This window comes from Passer montanus, unplaced genomic scaffold (genome assembly GCF_014805655.1).
Source record: "Passer montanus isolate IOZ18808 unplaced genomic scaffold, ASM1480565v1 scaffold9, whole genome shotgun sequence".
In the NCBI taxonomy this organism is placed as follows: Eukaryota; Metazoa; Chordata; class Aves; order Passeriformes; family Passeridae; genus Passer; species Passer montanus.
Genome location: NW_024374367.1, coordinates 1,512,967 through 1,533,500, shown reverse-complemented (window position 1 = coordinate 1,533,500; position 20,534 = coordinate 1,512,967). Strand labels below are relative to the sequence as shown.

General features: G+C 61.6%; 1 protein-coding gene across 2 annotated transcripts in view; it reads right to left on the bottom strand.

The window, feature by feature from the left end:
- Nucleotides 1–499: 499 nt before the first annotated feature.
- CACNA2D2 (calcium voltage-gated channel auxiliary subunit alpha2delta 2) overlaps nucleotides 500–20,534 on the bottom strand; it is a 208,987-nt gene continuing 188,952 nt past the window's right edge. Inside the window, exons 7-39 of one of the 2 annotated variants that reach the window (XM_039733882.1) lie at nucleotides 19,876–20,007; nucleotides 19,571–19,628; nucleotides 17,450–17,500; nucleotides 17,191–17,290; nucleotides 16,174–16,332; nucleotides 15,614–15,721; nucleotides 14,857–14,935; nucleotides 14,634–14,683; nucleotides 13,855–13,944; nucleotides 13,529–13,597; nucleotides 13,020–13,094; nucleotides 12,505–12,579; nucleotides 12,269–12,340; nucleotides 11,934–12,005; nucleotides 11,699–11,760; nucleotides 10,768–10,844; nucleotides 9,564–9,584; nucleotides 7,244–7,304; nucleotides 4,921–5,018; nucleotides 4,633–4,723; nucleotides 4,440–4,502; nucleotides 4,233–4,336; nucleotides 4,049–4,147; nucleotides 3,864–3,958; nucleotides 3,579–3,626; nucleotides 3,182–3,253; nucleotides 2,899–3,051; nucleotides 2,730–2,782; nucleotides 2,570–2,625; nucleotides 2,362–2,485; nucleotides 1,597–1,706; nucleotides 1,296–1,384; nucleotides 500–813 (exon numbers count right to left, since the gene is read on the bottom strand). In XM_039733882.1, the coding sequence (XP_039589816.1) occupies nucleotides 685–813; nucleotides 1,296–1,384; nucleotides 1,597–1,706; nucleotides 2,362–2,485; nucleotides 2,570–2,625; nucleotides 2,730–2,782; nucleotides 2,899–3,051; nucleotides 3,182–3,253; nucleotides 3,579–3,626; nucleotides 3,864–3,958; nucleotides 4,049–4,147; nucleotides 4,233–4,336; nucleotides 4,440–4,502; nucleotides 4,633–4,723; nucleotides 4,921–5,018; nucleotides 7,244–7,304; nucleotides 9,564–9,584; nucleotides 10,768–10,844; nucleotides 11,699–11,760; nucleotides 11,934–12,005; nucleotides 12,269–12,340; nucleotides 12,505–12,579; nucleotides 13,020–13,094; nucleotides 13,529–13,597; nucleotides 13,855–13,944; nucleotides 14,634–14,683; nucleotides 14,857–14,935; nucleotides 15,614–15,721; nucleotides 16,174–16,332; nucleotides 17,191–17,290; nucleotides 17,450–17,500; nucleotides 19,571–19,628; nucleotides 19,876–20,007 (2,795 nt within the window). In that variant the 3' untranslated portion in view covers nucleotides 500–684. The remainder of the gene's footprint in view (nucleotides 814–1,295; nucleotides 1,385–1,596; nucleotides 1,707–2,361; nucleotides 2,486–2,569; nucleotides 2,626–2,729; nucleotides 2,783–2,898; nucleotides 3,052–3,181; nucleotides 3,254–3,578; nucleotides 3,627–3,863; nucleotides 3,959–4,048; nucleotides 4,148–4,232; nucleotides 4,337–4,439; nucleotides 4,503–4,632; nucleotides 4,724–4,920; nucleotides 5,019–7,243; nucleotides 7,305–9,563; nucleotides 9,585–10,767; nucleotides 10,845–11,698; nucleotides 11,761–11,933; nucleotides 12,006–12,268; nucleotides 12,341–12,504; nucleotides 12,580–13,019; nucleotides 13,095–13,528; nucleotides 13,598–13,854; nucleotides 13,945–14,633; nucleotides 14,684–14,856; nucleotides 14,936–15,613; nucleotides 15,722–16,173; nucleotides 16,333–17,190; nucleotides 17,291–17,449; nucleotides 17,501–19,570; nucleotides 19,629–19,875; nucleotides 20,008–20,534) is intronic. The other variant, XM_039733883.1, reaches the window with a different exon arrangement.

The window sequence follows — 20,534 nt, the reverse complement described above, 5'->3', positions numbered from 1 at the left end:
TGGCAGGGCGGGGCTGAGCGGGCGGGATTCACAGTGATCTGCAGAACGGAAAAGAAACAAAACACATTTCCCCCCTCCTTTTCACCCCGGTGTCTGTGCCCAAGGACGGCTGAGCCCGGCGAGCGGCCGGGGCACGGAGATGTGCCCGGCGCAGGCAAAGGCCACTGTCCCCGAGCTGTCCCCGCCCGCCCGCAGCCCCAGCCCGCAGGGACGAGCCCAGGGATGCTGCAGCTGCCCCTCACGCCCTGGGGACCGCCAGAACAAACGATACTGACCCGCACAGTCAAGTCCTTTCTTTCTTTTCTTTTCTTTTTTTTTTTTTCCTTCCCCCTCCCCCATTTTTTTTCTTTTTTTTTTTTTTTTCCTTTTTTCTTTTTTTTTTGTTTGTTTGTTTTCCCATGTGTCCTCGTTGCTGACAATAAACCCCGCCGGTCTCCAGGTGAAAATGTTGGAAACTCGATGTAGAAAGATCTGCTTTAAAATCTTCAGGCTAGTGCCCGGTGCCCGCTGTGCCGGAGCCCCGCCGCTCCCCGGCTCCTCTTTGGCTGCGGCCGGCGGGGAGAGCGGGGCGGCACCGGGGGTCCCGGGGCGGCGGAGGGCACGGCGCTCCCGCTCCACCGGGCCGGGCACGGACGGGGAGATGGAAGTTGAAAGAAAAGAGAGCTGGCGGGGGCGGCCGGGGGGCTAAAGGCAGGCGGCCGGGGGCAGTGGGTGCCGGCTGGTGCTGGAGTAGAGGAGCAGCAGCTGCAGCGGGAGCAGGACCCCCAGGGATGGGGAGAAGGAAGCCCCTCGGCCGCAGTCTGAGGTATCTTCCTGCGGGGGTGAAGAGAGAGGGACCGTGGGGCACCCCAGGGTGCATCTGCCACCTCCCTGCAGGCCGAGAGCCCCCTGCCCCGCTGCACAGCCCCGGCACCGCCCCTGGGGATGCTCTGCCCCGCAGTGCCCGGTTCTGTGCTTTCCCTCAGGAGGGCACTCCATGGCACTGCTCTCCTAGGGACCCTCAGAGCTGTGACCTCCCCAGGGCTCCTGAGCCCTCCTCCCTGCCCTCCCAGGGCTCCACACCCCCATCAGAGGGGTCCCCCCACCCCTCATGGCTCTGTTCCTCCCGGGGGAACACTCCCCTTTCCATTTCCCCCTCAGGGCTGAACCCCTCAGCTCTGCTCCCCTGGGATCCCCCCACGGCTCCATTCCCCGCTCAGGGGGAACCCAAACTTCCCCCAGGGGACCCCCCATGGCTCTGCCCCCCCCCGGAGGATACCCACTGCCCGCCCCTCCCCAGGGCCAGCCCCACGTACTGTTGCATTGTAGTCGAAGCAGATGTGGGGGCCTTTCCGGTAGCGGGGCCTGTCCACCAGCTCACACTGGTTGGGGTCCCTCGGGGGGGCTTGGCAGGTCAAGGAAAACACCAGGAACAGGGCAGTGGGGGCTTGCAGGGCACCCCCAGCCCCTTTGGACATGAGCCACCTCCCTCCACCCCTGCCAAACTCCACAGCTCCACGGGTCCTTGCCCCGCTGCCTGTCCCACAGACCCCACACGTCCCCCCACCTCGCTGCCACCACATTGCAGTGGGATGCAGCTGAGACATCAAAGGATACCTCTTACCTCTGCCTGCAGCAGCTTGACAGACTCACACTGGCTGCAGAGGGGTTTGTCAGCTACCACGAAGAGCAGGTTGGTGTTGGCCAGTCTCTGTGCATGGAAGAGCCTGGGGGTGCAAAGGCAGTGGGACCCCCCCTTACCCTCTGCCCCAATCCCCCCCAGCTGCCAGCCCTGCTGACCCGGCAGCATCTCCCCAGACCCAGTTTCATCACTGTCCCTGTCCTTCTCCCCATCCCTGTCCCCAGCTTCATCCCTATCCCTAACCTCACGCCTGTCTGCCCCCCCTTACCCTCTGCCCCAATCCCCCCCAGCTGCCAGTGCCAGCCCTGCTGACCTGGCAGCATCTCCCCAGACCCAGTTTCATCACTGTCCCTGTCCTTCTCCCCATCCCTGTCCCCAGCTTCATCCCTATCCCTAACCTCACGCCTGTCTGCATTCCCAATCTTGTCTCCAGCCTTGTCCCCGTCCCCATTCCCTGCCCTGGCCTCCATTCCCATCCTCATCTCCACCTCCCTGCCCATCCCCATGCTGAGGGGGCTCAGCACTGATGGCCTTCAGGGCTTGGTTCCACACAGAGGATCCCTGGGGACTCCATCCCCCACAGCCCATGGGGACACCACTGTTCCTCTCTGTCCTCCCCTCCGGGTATCACAGTCCCCCCAAATGCTGCACAGCCCCCACACAGGCTGCTGCTCAGGCACCTTGGCACACCCTGGGGTGTCCCCAGCCCTGTGCAGGGGGGACAGTGGGGATGGACCCACCTGGAGCAGTTGCCGCAGTCAATGATGGCGTTGTAGGTGGCATTGACGGTGCTGAAGTAGTACTGGGTCTGCTTCATGATGCAGCTCGTCTCCCTGGCCTCCATGCCGTCCCCCACCACCTCCTCTGTGCCAGCACAGCGCTGTGGGACAAAGGCCACCAGCCCCCCCAGCCCTGCCCACCCCCAGCTCAAAGCTCCCCAGGACTGACCCGTCTGGAACCAGCTGCTGTAGGTGAGGCTGTACAGGAACTGCTGGAACAGGGACCTGGGGAAGCAAAGCGTGGCCACTCAGGTGTCCCAGCCCCAAGGACACCCCAGTGTCACTCCCCAGCAGGAATGGCCCCAGGGAGGGGACACGGCAGGACTCACCAGGCTGCAGCCGAGGTCCACCAGGCGAGGCTCAGGAGATCGGCCACGGTGGGCTGTGGGCAAAGAGGGGGCAGTGAGCCAGCAGGTGCCCATGAGGGGCACTGGGGACACGCTCATGGGTCCCTGAGCTCCCAGACCAGCTGGAATGCCCCATCCCGTGGGTGCTCACCACGAAGACGCCGCGGGGCGCCGCGCCCGTGTTGCTGGGGGCCTCGGGGGCACAGACGGACTGGAAGTCATAGGACTCCTTGCGGGCGTAGAAGGAGTTGTTGTAGAGGGCAGACATCAGGTTGGCATCCACTTCGCTGAAGAACTTGCCCACCTGAAATGGGGACACCGAATCTGCACCCAAATGCTGCCGTGGCATGGACTCCCCTGGAGGGGACTCGAGTGGGCTGTGTCACAAGGGTTCAGCTGGCATCCATGCCCAGGAGAGCTGCGGGCACCCTCACCTGGTACCAGTGGTCCTCCTGGTTGGAGAGCACCAGGAAGCCCCCATCATCGATGAGGACACAGATGAGGTCCTGGGGAAGGAGGGCAGTGTCATCCAAGCCTGGCCAGCACAGTGTCCCCAAGCCTCAGAGCATCTCAGTGCCAGGAGCACCCATGCTGGGTGAGGGAGCAGGAGACACCACCCACCCTGGGGGTTTAACAGCCCTCTCAGGGAGTCTACAGTCCATGGGACAGCCCTCAGGCCTTCATCCCTGAGAGGTGGGCTGGGTCTGGCTGAGCTTGGGGAGCAGCAGGGCACAGGGTGGGTGCAGAGGCTGGGTAAGCAGGGGACAGGGACCTCTCCCAGCCAGTCCATACACCTCCCACCAGCTGCCCCCACCCCTGCCCACCACCCACCTTGTTGTTGGCCTCACAGTCCATCTCACAGCTGCTTGAGGGGTCACACTGTCAACCAAAAGCAGGGCAGAGGGACAGGTTAGCAGGATGGTCATCCCCCCAGAGCTGTCCTGCCAGCCAGAAGGGGACATGCAGGGTGGTGTCCCCAGAGGCTGGAGACAGGAACCCCGAGGAACAAGCCATTACAACCACAGGCAGCATGTCCCAGCAGTGCCCCCAGCAAGCAGAGCTCCCTCCCTGCCCTGTCTCACCCCTGTTCCCTGGCTGTGCCAGCCCAGGACGTACCCGGCGGGTGCCCAGCTGGTCTCGGTCTGTCCGGTTGCTTGCCAGCACTTTGAACTTCTCAGCCCAGGCCTCCAGGTCCAGCTTCACCCCCACCACTGGGGCAGTGGGGAGACAGGGTGAGCTGTAGCCTGGAGGGGTTGCAGGGACCCCCAGCCTGGCACCAGGGCGCCCAGCTCCCTGCCTACCTGCGGGCTTCAGAGTCTTGCCCCCGATGCTGAGCTCCACGGCGGTGCTCACCAGGATCCCAATGGTGTTGTTCTCCAGGTCCAGCCCCCGATAGCCAGCTGTGGAAGGCAGGGGTGACATCAGGGGACACACGGAGCCAGCAGCAGCCTGGGTCACACCCTGTCACCCTGAGCTGGCACCCACCATCTCGGTAGGGTGGCTTGAAGATGTAGCCCTTGTTGTCCAGGCTCCTCCGGTAGAAGCTGGCGTTGAAGGGCTCCGGTTCCTCCTCCCAGTCATCTGCGGCCCTGGCAGGGAGAAGCCACAGCCATGGCTGTCACTGTCATCCCTGGTCCCACCAGAGATGGCCCAGCAGGAGCAGACACGTCACTGTGCAGGGCAGACACTCACTTGTTAGGGAAGACACGGGTGATGCCCCCGTCGGTGGCTGCGAAGACAGCCAAGAGGCTGTACCTGCAAGGAGAGGGGCCAGGTACACCAGCCATCAGTGGGGTGCTGCTCTGCCCCTGCCCCCACAGCCCATCCCAATCCTCATCTGTCCCAAGACAGCGCTGCCCACCCCGGGCCATCTCCCTGCACTTACGTGTTGAGGTCCTGGTCCTTCCAGACTTGCTCCACCAGCTGCTGTGTGATACCCGTGTCCAGGATTAGGTTGTGCAGGAGGAAGTTGTCGCCTTGGAGAGGAGGAGGAGGTGAGAGCTGACCCCATGAGGGCCACCCATGTGCCCAGCTCTGTCCCAGCACCCACTGTGCAGCAGCTCCCAGGATCCCAACCCCAGAACAGTTTATCCCCTGCTCCCTCTCCCCTTGAATCCCCGTCCACCCCCGACCCCCCCCAGCAGCCCCCCCAGCAGCCATCCCAGCTACTCACACTGCTTGGAGTCTGGGGTCACCTTTTCCATGAGGGCAATAAAGTTTTCCAGGAATTCGGTGTTGTTATCCGACAAGTCGAGGTCTTTGCAATACTCTCTGGGGTTTGGGGGACAAGGTTTGTCGTTCGTGGGGATGGAAAAGGTAAGGTCAGTTCTCCCCCGGGGACAGCGGGGTGGGTGCTGGCTGTGCTGCCAGCACCCAGGCTTGACAGGACACAATGGTGGTGACGTGCCACCTCTCCTGGCAGTGTCACCCCGCCAGGGGAACTGGCTGTGGGCATCTCTGCAGACTGCCCAGTGCCCAGCCCCTGCTGCCTGCAGTGCCACCAGAGAAGCGTCACACCAGTCACCAGGTCTGTCACTGCCACAGGCACTGAGGTGCCACCCCCTCTGCCAGGGCAAGGTTTGAGGGATCCTGTTTTGCCCAGGATGGTACAACACCGAGTCCATCTCTCCCCATACTGCTGGGGCTACTGGTGGGACTGGGTGTCTCTGACACCGTACTTACCTGTGGGGCAATGCCCACCCTGCCCTGCCCCTGCAGCACCCAGGGATTGGGGCTCCGCTGTGGGTGCCAGCAGGGATTTTCCTCGGGATTCTCCACAGCTGCACTGGCAGCACCAGGCAGGCACTCGAGGCCCTTTGCACAGATGGTTGGGTGCTGGCTGAGCCCCAGCTGCAGAGATGGGTGCCTGCCCACGGGCATCACTGGCCCTGAGACACTCCTGGGACAGGCAGTATGGTGGGTGCCATGTCCCTGCTTCAGTCTGGAACACCCTGAGCGCAGAGTCCCAGCCCCAGCGAGGCCAGGGACAGCTGTAACCTGGGGGTCACCATGAGATTCTGGGTGGCACAGGTTAGTGCCACCCCCGTGTGCCAAGAGCCTCCTGTCCTCAGCAGGGTGGCTGTGAACAGTGCCAGGCTGCTCAGGGCTCCCCCACTCACAAGCTCCTGACTGCCAAAAACTCTGTCATTCAGAGGACAAGTGGAGCAAAGGGTGGCAGGGAGCATGCCCACAGGGCAGCTGAAAAAGGTGAGGCACCCTGCCCAGCTCGGCCCGGCCCCTCAACCCCTGTTCGGGGGGAACAGCCACCTGAGTATCTCCACCGACACGCACAGATACAGGTACTCACACACCCACGGGGGACGGGGGATATACGGTTTCTGAAAATTTCCAGAGGCCCGTGGGCGCGGCAGATCATACAGTCGCCCTGGGTGCCGGGCACGCCCCGGCACACGGCCCCTGCCTGCCCTGCCCAGGCCGGGCACCTCAGCGCAGCACGGAGCCGCTCTGGGCATACCACGGGCTCGTCCCGACTGCCACCCCCGCTGTTCTCTCCGTCTGCAGAGCCCACGCAGGACACCGAGCCCGGCACTGCAGCCTCAGCGGGTGCAGCCCTGCTCCTGGGGCTCGGGCATCCCCTCCCTGTCCGTGCTCTCGGTGTGCTTACGGGCAGTTTTCAGTAACAGCTTTCCTGTTTCCCATTCACGCTCTGCCTTGGCTCCCGTGTGTCCTGGACTTCACCCCCACTGCCCAGCAGAGGGCCTGGGGACTCAGCTCCCCGAAAGCCAGCGCTGCACAGTGACTGCACATTGCGGGCTGGCTCACCCAGAGCTGCTGCGAGTGACTGCTGCTGGGGCGGTACCCGCAGGTGGCCGTGCTGGACCTCAACCCACGGCAATCCCCAAAAGCTGCGCTGGCAAAACGTCCCCTAACAGGACGTTCAGCTGCTATAACGACCTATGAGCAGATAGGTGATTAGCTGGTGATGTTAATTGGGGCTGGTCGGAGATTGCACTGTAGCGGCGGGATGCTGGCAGAGCCATGGGGCTCCCCGAACAACCCACTGGAGGATGGCCCTACATCCCTGCTAGGTGACAAGAGCGGGCGGCATGGCCCAGGGGAGGGGGCATACCTGTCCTTCAAGGGGCTGCTGCGCTCTCCTCAAGCCCCCAAACCCCCTGGGCATCCCAAATTAGTGCCGAAACCTCTCCCTCCTTCTCCCTCCCCCCGCAGCCAGCACGACTGTATGATGCCGCCGGCGGCCCCTCGCTCGGCAGGATTTTCAGAAACTATACCTATATATGCACCCGCAGAGGCCGGGCTGCACCGGGTGCATATATACTGTGAGAGACGGCGCTGGATGCAACCGGGTGGCGCGGCGGGGCCGGGGCAGCCCCGCGGCCGGGCGGGCACACGACACACACAGCCACAGGGCACGGGGAGCGGGGACAAGGCACGATGAGGCGGGAGGGGCGATGGGGGGTCGGCAGCGGGGCCGGGGCGGATGCACACCTCGGCAAGCGCACACGCAAAGCTACCTGGGAGCAATGAACACATGTCCCTCCGACTCAAAGTTGTTGGGCAGCAGGTATTCAAAATCTGCAACAGAAAGGGAAGGTTATCCGGCGGGGAGCGGGGACGGGGGCGCCGGGGGCCAGGAGGGAGAGAGACGGACAGAGAGAGAGAGAGAGAGGGGGGAGGGAACAAAAAGAGAAATAAAAAAAGAAAAAGGCATTTGCTGCTCTTGGTAACAAGAGAGGAAGGAAAAGGCCGTTCTGCTGTCGCTGGCACCGCACGGGAAGGAAGGTTAGAGCCAAATCAGGAGAGGTTTGCCCATCTCGGCTCGAATTTGCTCGGCGGCGGGCTGGAGGCGCGCGGTGCGGACGCGCGGCCGCACGCAGGGACACACAGACACACACACATATATATATGTGCGCACATGTATATATATATATATGCATGTTCGGGAGGGCGGGGGGACGTCTCTCTCTCGGGGGAGGGGTGCTGGGCGAAGGCAGGGAACCACATGCTTCGCTCCTGGCCGGAGGAGGATCACCAGAACACTCGGTTGTCGGGAGAAAAAAAAGAAAGGGAGTTTTCAGGCATCGACATGGCCAGAGGGGAACCTTGCCGAGGACAGTCCAACCAGAGGCTCCCGCGCTGCTGCGGGGCCGTGCAATGCGCTGCCGGGCTCCGCTGCCGGGCCCCGGTGCCCTCCCTCCCCGGGGCCGTGGTGCCCAGTGCGGACCGGGATCGCCAGCTCTGCTTTAACCGGGGTGCGGCCCAGCAGCTCTGGGGTGTCTCTGGGATTGCCCTCGGCAGAAGAGACAGAGGATGCAGGGCTCAGCCCGCGGGGGCGAGCCGGGTTCGGGGGTGCACGGAGGGGTGCTACGGGACACCCCTGGGACAACATCTCCCCCACGACGGGCACCGCCACCCCCTTGCCCTCCCGCCAGCTCCTGGTGCATTGCACGGCACAGCCAGAGGTTGGACTGTTGCTCTCTGAGGGCTGGAGGCAGGGGCTGGGTACAAGCCGATGAGAGGAAGAAGAGGAGGAGGAGGAGGAGTACAAACACTCGTACTTGGTCCATCAGCATTGCCATCACAGGGGCGCTGGGAGGAGGCAACTCAAGGCTGATTGAACAGGGCTGAGGGTGACACTTCCACCTCCCCACTGTCCTGCCCGCCTGGCCCTGTCCCCTCCTGTGCTGCAGTGCCCCCCCAAGCCGTTTCCCTGCCTGTGCCAGGGAGGGGTGCTGCCGGGCAGGCTGCTGGTGGGTGCCGTGTGCTGGGGGCTGTGTGGGATGGAGAGTGGTGGCAGGTCCCATGGGCACCGTGTGTCCCCATGCCCACTGTGGGGCTGTGCGGGAGCTGTGGGTCAGGAGGCCCCTCTGGCATTGAGGGAATGTGGGCCAAATCCTGTGTCACATGGGTGATGTCCTGCTCCACTGCAGGGGGAGACCGACTCTGGCACCTCGGCTTGCCTTGGTGGGACGTTGGGCTCAAACTTGGCTGCTCCCAGGGGCACAGACAGCACCAGGACACTGTACCTTCAGTGGTACAGTACTCTGTACCATGCCATGCTGGTCCCCAGGGCAGGGGGGACGGCCACCGAGCAGCTGTGGGGGCAGGCAGTGTGGCCCCCCTGGGCTCAGCCATCCCTCGTGCCCCTGGGCCAGGCTTGCTGTCACCTGTGCAGCTGGGAGGCACTGCCCCAGGTGGTCCCATCCCAACTCTGCAGAGGGTTCCTGCTGGTAGGCTTTCCCCAAAAAGCCTGTCCCAGAGGCTGATGGCAGCGGTGGATTGGGCCCCCCACCTGTCCTCCATCCCTGCCACCTTTGGGCACCCACCCCACAGCCCCCGCTCCCTGCACAGCCCTATCCCTTTCAGGTTGAGTTGTCTTGGGGAGGAGGAAGCGAAGGAGCCAGGAGAGGGGGAGAAGGAGTTGGAGGAGACGAGCGGGAGAAGAGGAGCAAGAAGGGGCAGCACTGGGGAGGAAGAGCAGGGCATCCAACTAGCTACAAAATCCTGGTGGGTCGAAAACGGCAGTTTCATACAAGATCGGCTCTTGGACGATACCAAACCGGATTTGGGAGTGATGCGCGGGGAGGGAGTGGGATTTTCGTGACAAAGCTCTCATGAACAGAACAAGACATGTTGCTTTCAAATAAAGGGGGGACTGGAGGAGAGGAGGAGGAAGAGGAGAAGGAGAAGGGAGGAAGGGCGAGTTGGTGGCGGTTTGCAGGTTCGGCGTGGCAAACGGGCAGGGAGATGGGCAAGCAGGGGGCTGGGGGGGACTGGACACGGGGCAGGGGACGGGGTGGTGAAGGTGAGTGGTCTGAGACTGAAAATACTTGCCCTTCATTTTGATGTTTGGTACTGTGTGAATCCACCATAGAGAGAAAGCAAGAAAAACAACAAACAAAAAAACAACAAACAAAAAAAAAAAGGGGTTGGGTGGAAAGGGGGAAGGGGGGCACAAACAATATTTTATTCAATCGACGTTTGAATAAAAATATTGTGCACTATAATCATACCAAAAGGAAACCTCTTGCAAAAAACGACATGAAGAAAAGAAAACATAAGAAAAACCCAGTAACAAAAGGAAAAGAAAATGCCACGGTGAAATAAGAACAAAAAAAATGCAAAGATATAACTAGAGAAATATATAGATATATATTCAATACTCCAAAGGAAAATGAGAATCAGTAGCAAACAGTTGCAACAGTCTTGATATCAAAATGTCCTCACTGAGTCAGGGGGCATGCACGGCACGGTGGGCAGAGCTGGGGAGGACGGGGGGGATCCCCCCTCCCGGGGATGGGGACAGCCTGGCCTTGTCCCCACAGGGACACAGGGCTCCTGCCCATGGATGGAGGGGGTGGCAGGGGCTGGATCTGGAGTGGGGCTGGGGTCGGGCCACCAGGGCGGCCGAGGGGGAGAAACAGGGGGAACCAGAAGGGAGAGGGGAAGGGTCCAGTTCTCCCATGGGGGAGAGGGTCCCTGGGAGCAGCGTGGACCTGAGGTGGGGAAAAGGCTTGGGGGTCAGGGGAAAGAGAAAGAGAGAGAAAGGGGGGCCAGGCTAACACACACGTACACAGATTAATTCCAAACCAAAATCGAAACCAACCGAAACCAAACTCATAAAAAAGAATAAATGGCTTAAACTGAAAGCAAAGTACCGTAATAAACCAAAGGAAATTAAAGAGATCCATGCAAACTTCCCCAGCTCACACATGATGTGGCTGCCACAGCGCCATCCCTCGTCCCCGGGAGGGGAGCAGGCAGCACCTCCTGCCTGGGGCAGCGCCTGCCTGAGCCCCGGGCTTTGGGTGCAAAAGGACCAAACCCTGCCCCCGGGGCATCCCAGGCAGGCAGCTCGCTCTCCCTCTGTGTGCTCACCTCTACTCACGCCTCTCTTTAGTTTTTATTTTGCCTCTCACAGTGATCCCTATGACCTTTCCCAAGCCTGTGGTTTGTGTTTCTCCCCCCGACAGCCCCGGGCTGGCGTGGGGTGAGGGGGAGTGTGAGAGGGCAGCAGGGAGAGCCAGGGGCTACTTACACTTCACTTGCAGGATCTGGTCGCTGAGGTTGGCCTGGATGTAGTAGGTACTGTAGGGAGGCAGAACCAGTCCCAGGCTGTGGAGAGGGAGAGCAGACACCTGGAGTAAGGCTTTACACCCACCCAGAATCCTTGGCCAGCTCCCAATTCCTGCCTGGCACCTGCTGGCAGCAGCCCCACTGGCCTCCTGCACAGCCTGCTGCATCCTTCTCTCCAGGAACTGCAGCCAGTGCTGTCCTGAGGCATCCAGGGTCATCCCCAGAGCATCCAGGGTGATCCTGGGGTATCCAGAGTCATGCCCAGAGCACCCAGGGTCATCCCCAGAGCACCCAGGGTGATATCCCTGCTGCAGAGCAGTGGGTAGTGGCTGTGACCCCTGCCAGCCCCTCCTGAGCTAGGTGGTGGTGAGGAGGAGGAGGAGGAGAGCACACTGGGCAACAGGAGATCACATGGCTCCTCCCAGGATGAAGGCAGCTGGTCCAAACTGGTGCAAACTGGGTGATAAAATGCAAACTTTGCTCTCCTCTGGCTCTAAAGACACTGCCTGTGCTGCAGGGTGGGCACATGTCACTGTCACCCACCCTAGAGCAGGCAGGGACCTGCATGAGCCCCTGGCTGGGCAGACAGGGGGTGGCAGAGGTGTCACTTCTCTGGCCCCTTTCATGCCAGCCCTGCAGCCTGTCTGGAGTCCTGGGGTTGTGTCCAAGCTCTACAGTGCCTAACACTGGCAGGCAGCCCTTTCAGGAGTGCCCTCCAGCACATCACTGCCTGTGTGCAATAACGTGGCAGTGCATTGCAACCTCACAGCCCGTGGAACACATCCCTGCTGGCCTCGGGGACTTTGGGAGCTGCAGGCACAAGCCCCCAGGCCTGTGCTGGTGGGGGTCCAGCCAGTGCAGGGCAGTCTGGGTGCACTGGCTGTGACACTCACCTGTAGTTGGTGCTTTTGATGGGAGCCCACGTGTAGGTGCGGAACACCTCGTCGATGTATTGCTGTGGGCCAGAGGCAGCCAGTCAGGCCTGGGCACTGCCAGGGCTCTGCTGGCGCAGTGCCACAGGGCCCTGGCTCCCAGCCCGCTGCCAGACACAGCCCCTCATCCCCACTGCTGGTTCTGGGTGCTCAGCACAGTCACAGTTCCAGCCGTGACCCCTTCCCCTGCAGTTACCTCGTCCAGGGACTTGATGAGGGTCTTGATGAACCTCTGCCCATCATTCCCATCAATCATGCTCCTCCGGATCTGTGGGACACAGAGGAGGCAACTGAGTGCCACAGAGCCTGGCCATGCACCTGTGGGCACCCATGGGGTGCAGGGAGAGCAGCCTGGGGAGGTTTGTCGCACCAGGGGACAGTGACCCAGCTCCTGTCCCCACACTCCATGGGAGCTGTGCCAGGACTCTGAGGATGAAACTCTGCAGGGCAGGTGGGAGGGGCTGAGTGCCCTTTGCAACTGCAGATGAGGGGGCCAGCCTGTGCCCCAGAAGCTGCCCCTCTTCTGCTCACCTCCTCCTTGTTTTCATCCTCCAGCTCAGCATCCAGGAAGTCCAGCGTCACTGGCTCACGGAAATTGATGATCTGCAGGAAGAAAGGGAGAGCCAGGGAAGGGCTCAGAGCTCCTGCAGCCACTGCTGAGTCCAGACTAACTCATCACAAACCCCACAGCTAAGTCCCCAGGAGCCTGGAAAGCCCCCAGGGCCTGGCTGATCCCCAGGGCTGCTGCCCCTTTGGGCCCTGCTCACCTGGGGCCGCAGGTTGGGGTGCAGCAGCACGTAGCCGTTCAGGTCGATGGCGAAGACGTAGCCATTGGCCCCCAGCTGCAGGAGGACAGCAGGAGGGGTGAGACCAGGTGGCTCTGTGGCATGACACACTGTGCTGGTGTCACCACCCTCACCTCTGCAGGCAGAGCTTGCCCCACATCACCCCCAGGCTCCATCCATTCATTTCTATTCTCAGAACAGTGCCACTGCGGGGGTGAGAGTTTGGCTGTGGATTTTTCCCACTGCTCCTTTCCCCAGCCCTGTAAGGTTTATTCCCTGCTGACCCTACAAGGGTTTTGGCTCTGCACTGAGTCCCAGAGTATCATGCAGCTTTGATCCCTGCTCTCCTGCCTGTCCCAGTTTCTGCTGGGTGCCAGTGCTGCTGGAGGTGCTCTGGAGTGCTGGGGCACAGCTTGGGGCTCCCATCAGAGGGATTCCACACCAGGAGCAGGCAGTGCAGGGCAGGGACAGAGGGGAAGGAAGGGGCCCCCACGCACGTTGTAACGCGGCGTCAGCCTCTTGATGTCATTGAGAGCCACGTCGATCCCCATCACGCCCAGGATGAGCTGGTTCTGGAAGGAAATGCAGCATGGAGGTGGGTGGGACCAGGGCTGTCACCTGCCACCACCAGCCCGGGGACAGGGAAGCAGCAGGATGCACCACTTCTCCTTCTGGGGATGTGTGGGTCAGATTGGATACTGCAGGGGCACAGGGAGGGTGTACCAGCCCCCAGGAGCCCCCCAGGGACACTGCACCCCCCAGGGACTCACAGCTGTCAGCTGTCACAGATGAACTGTGAGAGCTAGCCAAGGTAAGTGTGGGTCCCAGGGATGGCAGCCACCCCAGTGTCACTGCAGGGAGGGGGTGCAGAGCAGGCGGCACCCCAGGGATGCCTGTGTCCCCCACTGCAGCCACACACACATCACCAGGGCACCTTCCCCACCTCACAGTGGCCCCACACCAGGGCTCCCAGCGCAGCCAGGGCAGGGGCAGCACAGTCTCCTACCTTCCTGTCACTGCTGTCCTCCGTCAGGTTGAACACTGGCAGAGTTCCTGTCACCACCAGGCCCAGCCCCTGCACAAGCACAGAATGGTGTCCCAGGGCCCCTCACTGCCCCAGGACCCAGGGCTGGGGCTGGGCAGCAGAGGGGGGTTATTCCCCTAATAAGGGAGATGGGCATGTCCTGTGCAGGACCTTGGAGCCAGTGTCCCCATCCACCTGGAGTTCTGTGGGACCCCAGGGTCAGTGTCCCCAGCTGCACCCTGGGGCTGGAGTCCCCACCCATGTGCCCCTCGGGGCTGTAGGGGACCCTTGGGCTGGGGGGTCCTTACCAGGGCATCCTGGTAGACATTGGTCCACTGGACCTGCTTGGCTCGGTTCCCAGCCAGGACCATGGGCCTGCCCAGCACATCCAGGTACTCCTGCAGGGACACAGGACACGGGAAAGGACGATGTGGGGGACAGATGTCTCCTTGCTCCAGCCCGGTGACACCCTTGTCCCTAAGCACACCCCAGGAATGTTAATGGGTGAGCTTGGGGAGGGAGCTTGGCAGCCACCAAACCTGGGCTGGGATTGCTCCATCATGCCTGGACCATGTCATTACTGTCACCCTGGCTGCCATCTTCTCCTGGGGCAGGTTCCCTTTTCCTGTCTCACCTTGCCAAGGAAGATCTCTGGGCAGGGAGGGAGCCCCTGTGCCACAATGCCAGCCCAGCCCTGCCCTCATCCCCTGCCCTCACGGCACCTCGTGCACATCCCATAAAGAAGAGGGGCAGAAAAGAGGCAGTGAGAGGAGGTGTGGGGCAGACACAACCAGCTCTGCCAGCCTTGGCCCTGCTCACGCTCGCTCCCCGCCCGCGCTCAGCTCTGCTCTGCGCTGATTAACGCCTGATGTTTCATAATTAGTCACTCAAAAGGCAGCAGGTCCGCGGGGAGCTGCCGAAGATGAATTACTTAATAGCGCAGGGCCTGGCTGAGGGCTCAGCTCGGCTCCCCAGCTTGCTGCCACACTCACTGCAGCCTGTGGGCTGTCCCCAGTGGGGCTGGGGCTGCCTGGACTCCCCCCAGGCAGGGCAGCCCACGAGGGCTCTGCCTGGCCCCCGGCTGTACCTGCGTGTTAATGCGGATGGCGCCGATGGAGGGGATTTCGAAGTAGTAACCTTGGAAAAGAAAGAGAAAGGCAGCTGAAGATGCAGCTGTCCAGCAGTCTGGCTGCCCTGCTGCCCCTCCCTGCAGGGCTGCAGCCAGGCCTGTGCTGGTAGAGGCACCCCTGGGGCCGAGGGGCGAGCCCAGCACCCTTTACCCCCGTGCCTGCTGGCTGCCAGCCCCTCACCTTTGTTGGCACAGGCCATCCACTGCAGAGGGGTCACGTCGTAGTTGTGCTGCCCCACGGAGAAGGTGAACACCCGCACCTGTGGCAGAGCATGCACTGAGGGACACCCACTGGGCACCCCTGTTTTCAACACTCAGTACTCCTAGCCATGACCACCTCCCCAGGGACAGTGTGGCATTGCCTGCCATGCCCACACAGTGAGTGCAAGCAGGCAGAAGACTCCGCAAGTGCTGCCTCTGCTGGCAGCAAGGGAGTCCCTGTCTCCTTGCCTGGCCCCAGCCAGTCCTGCCCTCCAGCATTACTTTGTTGGCTCAAGTCTCGTACCTCAGTGGTCCTTGCTGTGTGGCATCACTGCTCCCAGAGGGGTCTGTGCTCTCGGAGGGTGATACAGGGGCCAGAACACCCCCACCCCACAGGTTTCCAGGTACTGAGCAGCAACTGAGACCTTCTGGCTGGCTCATCTGCCTGCCAGCAGCCCTGTCCCCGTGCTTGGGGTGTGCTCCCCTCAGGGCCAGCATTCAGGGAGCCCACCAGCCCCATTCCCTCCCCAGCATCCCACACTGTGCTGGGTCCTAGAGGAAGGTGGGAGCCAGCTACAAACCCTTCAGCAGGGCAGTGGCTCCATGCAGGAGCAGGCTGGTGGGGAGGGAGGATGGCAAGGAGGCAAACGGAGCAGAAGCCAGCAAGGGAGCTGGAGCAGCCATCTCCCTGTGAGGTGAGCAGCCCCAGCCCAGCACACAGACCCACGGCCTCTCACCGTCTTATTGGGCCAGTTGTACTTCTCAAAGACGTCCTGCACTCGGTCCTCGCCGCCGTCCGTGAACATCATGATCATCTTGTTGCAGTTGGCACGCGTGATGTTGGACTGTGGGGCAGACACAGCCCCTGAGGCCACACCTGGAGCCAGCGGTGCTGGGCACAGGGCTGGATGCAGCCCCAACCCACCTCTTTCCCCTGCCCATTTCTCTGGGGCGGGGGTGACCAGGCTGAATGGGCAGGAGGGACACTGCCAGCTGGGGAATGGTGTTGTGGCTAACGCCACTCGGCACCTAATAGCACCATTCATCTTTATCTTGCCTCTGGCATGGTGTCTGGTTGGGTCTGGCCCCTCCACCCAGCCCTGCTAACTTTTAGAGAGGAGTAGCACCAGCAAAACCTTGGCTACAGCACGCCTGGAGGTGGGATGTCTCCCCCAGCACTGAGAAGGAGCACCGGGAGCCCTCAGCACAGGGCAGCAGCCAGGCACTCGGAGCTGTCCCACCATCCCCAGCACCCACAGGTGCACTGTCCCCACCCACGGCCCAGCCCCCAGCTCACGTTCTGCAGCTGGTCGAAGGCGTACTCAAAGCCAGCCTTGTAGTCTGTTGTGCCCTTGGCCACCATGCCCTGCACGTCCTCCTTGAACACCTTCTTGTTCCGGATGTTGGCCTGCACCAGGTGCTTGAAGCACGACACCGGCTTTGCCTTCTCATTGAACTGCGAGGGGAAAGGGAGGGGAGTGGGTCACACAAAGGGGACAGGGCAGACACCAGCAGGCACAAGCCACTCATCACACTCAGTTCTCACGGGCAGCAGGTGACCCAGACGTGTCCCACATCCCGGGAGGGCTGATGCTGACGCTGAAGTTTGGCTAGGGACAAATTCAAAGGGGACAGGGCAGACACCAGCAGGCACAAGCCACTCATCACACTCAGTTCTCACGGGCAGCAGGTGACCCAGACGTGTCCCACATCCCGGGAGGGCTGATGCTGAGGCTGAAGTTTGTAGGGACAAATGCAGCACTGAGCTGTGGGGTAGTGCTGGCAGTGGGTGCTGACCACTGCAGACAGCCGTGCTGTGCCGCTCTGTGCTGGCATCGGGAGCAGGTGCTGCCTCTCACTTACAGCTTCATTTACCGGCAATGGGGCCCATTCATTAGGGGAGCGGCGATCAGGAACAGAGCCAGGCCAGACGTGCTAATTAGTGCCGGTGCTGGTGGCCAGACAGGGGAGGGGCAGCCAGGGACACGCAGATGTGGCGGCATGGCCGCTGTGCTGCGTGAGGTCACGAGCTGGTGACATAGCCGTGGGGTGCCAGGTGTCAGCAGCTGGTGACGACAGGAGTTGGCTGGCTGGGAACATCTCTGCCAAATGCCCTGTGGTAGGGGCAGCTTTTGTGTCCTGAGCCCTGAGCTTGAGTTTCCTTGCTTACGTGCAGGTGGGTGGTTAAGAAGACAAAAAAAGGTATTTCTGTCTGCAGAGCCCTTAGCCAGGTGTGCGTGTGGGAAAAGGTTCCTGTGCTGGGGGGCTGGGAGGTGCCTGGGGACAGCCCTTTTGCTTGCCCCATGGCACTCACCGAGGCCACATTGACATAGTCATCATCTGAGAGGGTGTCCAGCATCTCATAGACCGAGGTCTTCATCAGCTTGAGGGTGAGGCCGCTCACACTGCCACTCCTGCAGGAGACAGCAGTGCTGGGGGCTTGGCAGCAAATCAGCACAGGGTTGTGCTGTCCCCCACAGCTTCCCTGCCGCCACTGGTGGGACAGTGGCACCCTGGGGAGCTGTGCCAGCACCCTGGCCTAAGCCCAGCCATGGCCCCCAGTGTGTACTCACACGTCCACAATGATGACCATGTCCTTTGGGGAGGAGGCACCTTGGATGTACCTGTGGGGTACAGAGTGGGGTCAGCAGGGTTGACTCATTTTGGGGTGACCTTGACTGTGCAGCCCAAGAGTGAAACCCTGCCAGGGCACAGGCACTGGGGAGCTGTGCTGGGAGCCCCGGGCAGCCAGGGCTGTGGTGACCCCATGGCAAGGAGCAGGGACGAGGTGGCTGTGGGCAGGTGGCAGCGAGGACGCAGCTCCTGTGGCACAGCACAGCAGACAGCCAGCGACTGCTGCTCCACACTGTGTCAGCCTAATGAGCTCTAAATGCTAAACTCTTCCATCATCGCGGGCCCTTTCCTGCGTGCTGATTATGCTGACACACACATCCATATTAAGATGCTATTTACCCCCCTGGTAGCTTCAAAGGCCAGGCTGATTAGGTTATTTTTAGCTACAAGGAGGAAAAATAATAACACTGCGTAAATCTTCCCCACTGAAAACAATTAGGGAACCCTTCCTCACCCCTTGAAACAACTGGTCCTGCTCCCAGCCCTGCTGTGCCATCCTGTGTGGGAGGGGCTGGCACAGTGCTCAGCACCCATCCTACCCCAGACATTGCCACACATGGCCCCATGTCACCATGCCATTGCAGGAGGCCTGACCCTGCCCTGGCTGAAGGCCAAGGGAGCCTCATTATTGGCTTGATCAGGATCGGGCCTCGTGTGAATTAATTAGTGTGTCATTAGTATCAATTACTCACCACTACTGGGGAGGACTGGGGAAGGGGCAGGCTCTGATTGTTAATCCCAGGGCCTGATGTTCCCTAATTACAAGTGATTACCCGGGTGGGATGCAGGATGCTGGCACATGGGGCCCTCCTGACACGGGTGCAGCCTCCCCCAGCAGCTTCCTCTGGTGCTGGGGTGAGGACTGGCAGCTGCTCCTCCCTGCCGGCATGAGAGGGGCTCCGGAGCCTGCCGTGCTCCCGGGGCTGCTGGTGCAGCACAGAGCCCAGCTAAGATGCTGCCCGTAATGGGCTGTGGCAGCACATCCATCTCCGGCTGCCCGGCTCAGATGAATACCCTGGGCTCGGCAGGAGACGGCTGTGCCTAATGGGGCCATTCATCAGGGAGGGCACGGCGGTGAGTGGCACCCGTGGCTGTGGCCAGGATCATGGCCCTGGAGCAGGGAAGGCCGTGTCCTGCACAGGGCCCCACTGAGGGCAGGAGCAGGCCCCAGAGGGGGTTCCCCCAGGTGTGCTGTCCCCCAGCATGGAGGGTGCTGCTGCTCCTCCACGGCAGGCTGGACAACCCGGTGGCCAGCCTGGCTAGTGGGCAGAGAGCTGGGCTCAGTTGCCCCCATACACATCAGCAGCCCCCACCCCAAAACAGCCTTCCAGTCCCTGCTCTGCAATAACCTGCACAGGCACTCCAGCAGGGAACAGTTAATAATTAATGTGGAGCAATCAAAGGCAATTAACCATAGTAGCAGGGCCATTAATTTTCTGACAAGGAGAGGGGGCAGCTCCTGATGTGGGCAGGGGGAGGATCCATTGGGATACAGGGCTCCCTGGACACGTGCCAGAGGCCTGTGCCCACTCTCCTCTCCACGACTGCAGTTTTAGGCAGCAGGTGTGGGCAGGATGGGGCTGTTGCTCCCCAGCTCCAGCTGATAACCAGCACTGCCACACCAGCACCTCCAGCTGGGCCGAGGGGAGCCCATTCAACCCCAGCTCACTTGGTGTGGGCTAGAAGGCTGCTCAGATATCACCGAGCCACAGCCTGCTGCTGCCTGCCCACTCCTCTCCCCATCCTCCCAGCTCACGTTTTCCAAGCCAGTTGTTATCACATTTGGATGGGAATGCTGGCCAGGAGTGAGTGCCAGCAGCCATGGCTGTGGTGAGGGGGCATCGGGCTCTCTCCACACTTTCATCTGCACCCAAGGATTTATCTCTCCATCCTGCTCCACTTTCCCAGGAAGAGGGAAGGGGAGAGAAGGAGCCAAGTGCCACAGCTCAGATGCCCGCGCCTGTGTTACGGTGTCCCTTTGCCAGTGCCAAAATGCAATGAAAAGGGGAGGGAGCCGGTGGCTGCCAGCCAGGACCCTCCTCCCACCCAGCACCCCTTACCAGGGCCGCCGGCGCACGTCATAGAGGTCGATCTTATTGGGGGCTCTCCATGGGGTGGCTGTGGGGAGAAGGCAGGCAGTGAGCGAGGCAGGGCTGGCCCGGGGTGGGGAATGGGGACACAGGGGACAGGGCAGGAGATGCCCAGGGCTGAGGAAGCAGCAGGCTCAGGCAGGGAGCTCAGACCAATGGCTTCTGGCACAGCACAGCTCCACGTGTCAGACCAGGCCCAGGGGCGTGCTGTCCACGTGGAGCCTGGGCTGCCCTTGGTCACAGCCCCTGTGCCACAAGCCCTGGCTGGCACGCACCGGGGTAGTAGCGGGTGACGCCGGTGGCGCTGCCGAAGACCTGCCAGAGCAGGGAGGGATCCTCCTTGCGGTTCTCGATGAAAACGTCCTCCAGGGCCTGCGTCCAGTTCAGCTCGTTGAGGATGACGGTGGCTGCAGGACACAGAGACAGGCGTGGCTGGGGGGAGGGAGCAGTGGAGCTGGGGGTGGGCTCAGGGGTGATGGGACTGCGGTGTCCCCAGGTGGTGGCAGGAGGAGGTGTGTCCCCTCTGTCCCTTCCCAAGAAGAAGCTCAGGGGGGCTTTCATCTTCTCCTACATTCCCTCAACCCCCTCACTTCCACAAGGCTCCAGCATCACCCTGCTGTCCCTGTCCCTAGAGAAATGAGCCACTTCTCAGAGCTCCCCAGAGTGCTCACTGTCCCCATCTGCTCTGGGGCAGACACAGCCATCACTGGGGACAGCTGGCCTGCCATCTCCACTCCCTTCCCAGCAAAACTCCCTGTGTGAGCCTCGCTCCCTGGGGACAGTCACCGGCTGGGAAACCCAAGGCTGGTGTCCCCATGGGCCATGTGGAGCCTCCCAGGCCCACTCTGCATTCCCACTGGCCCTGCACCTGACACAAAAGCAATTAAGATGCTGGCAAACAGCAGTTTTAAATTATTCAGCTATTAAAGCACAA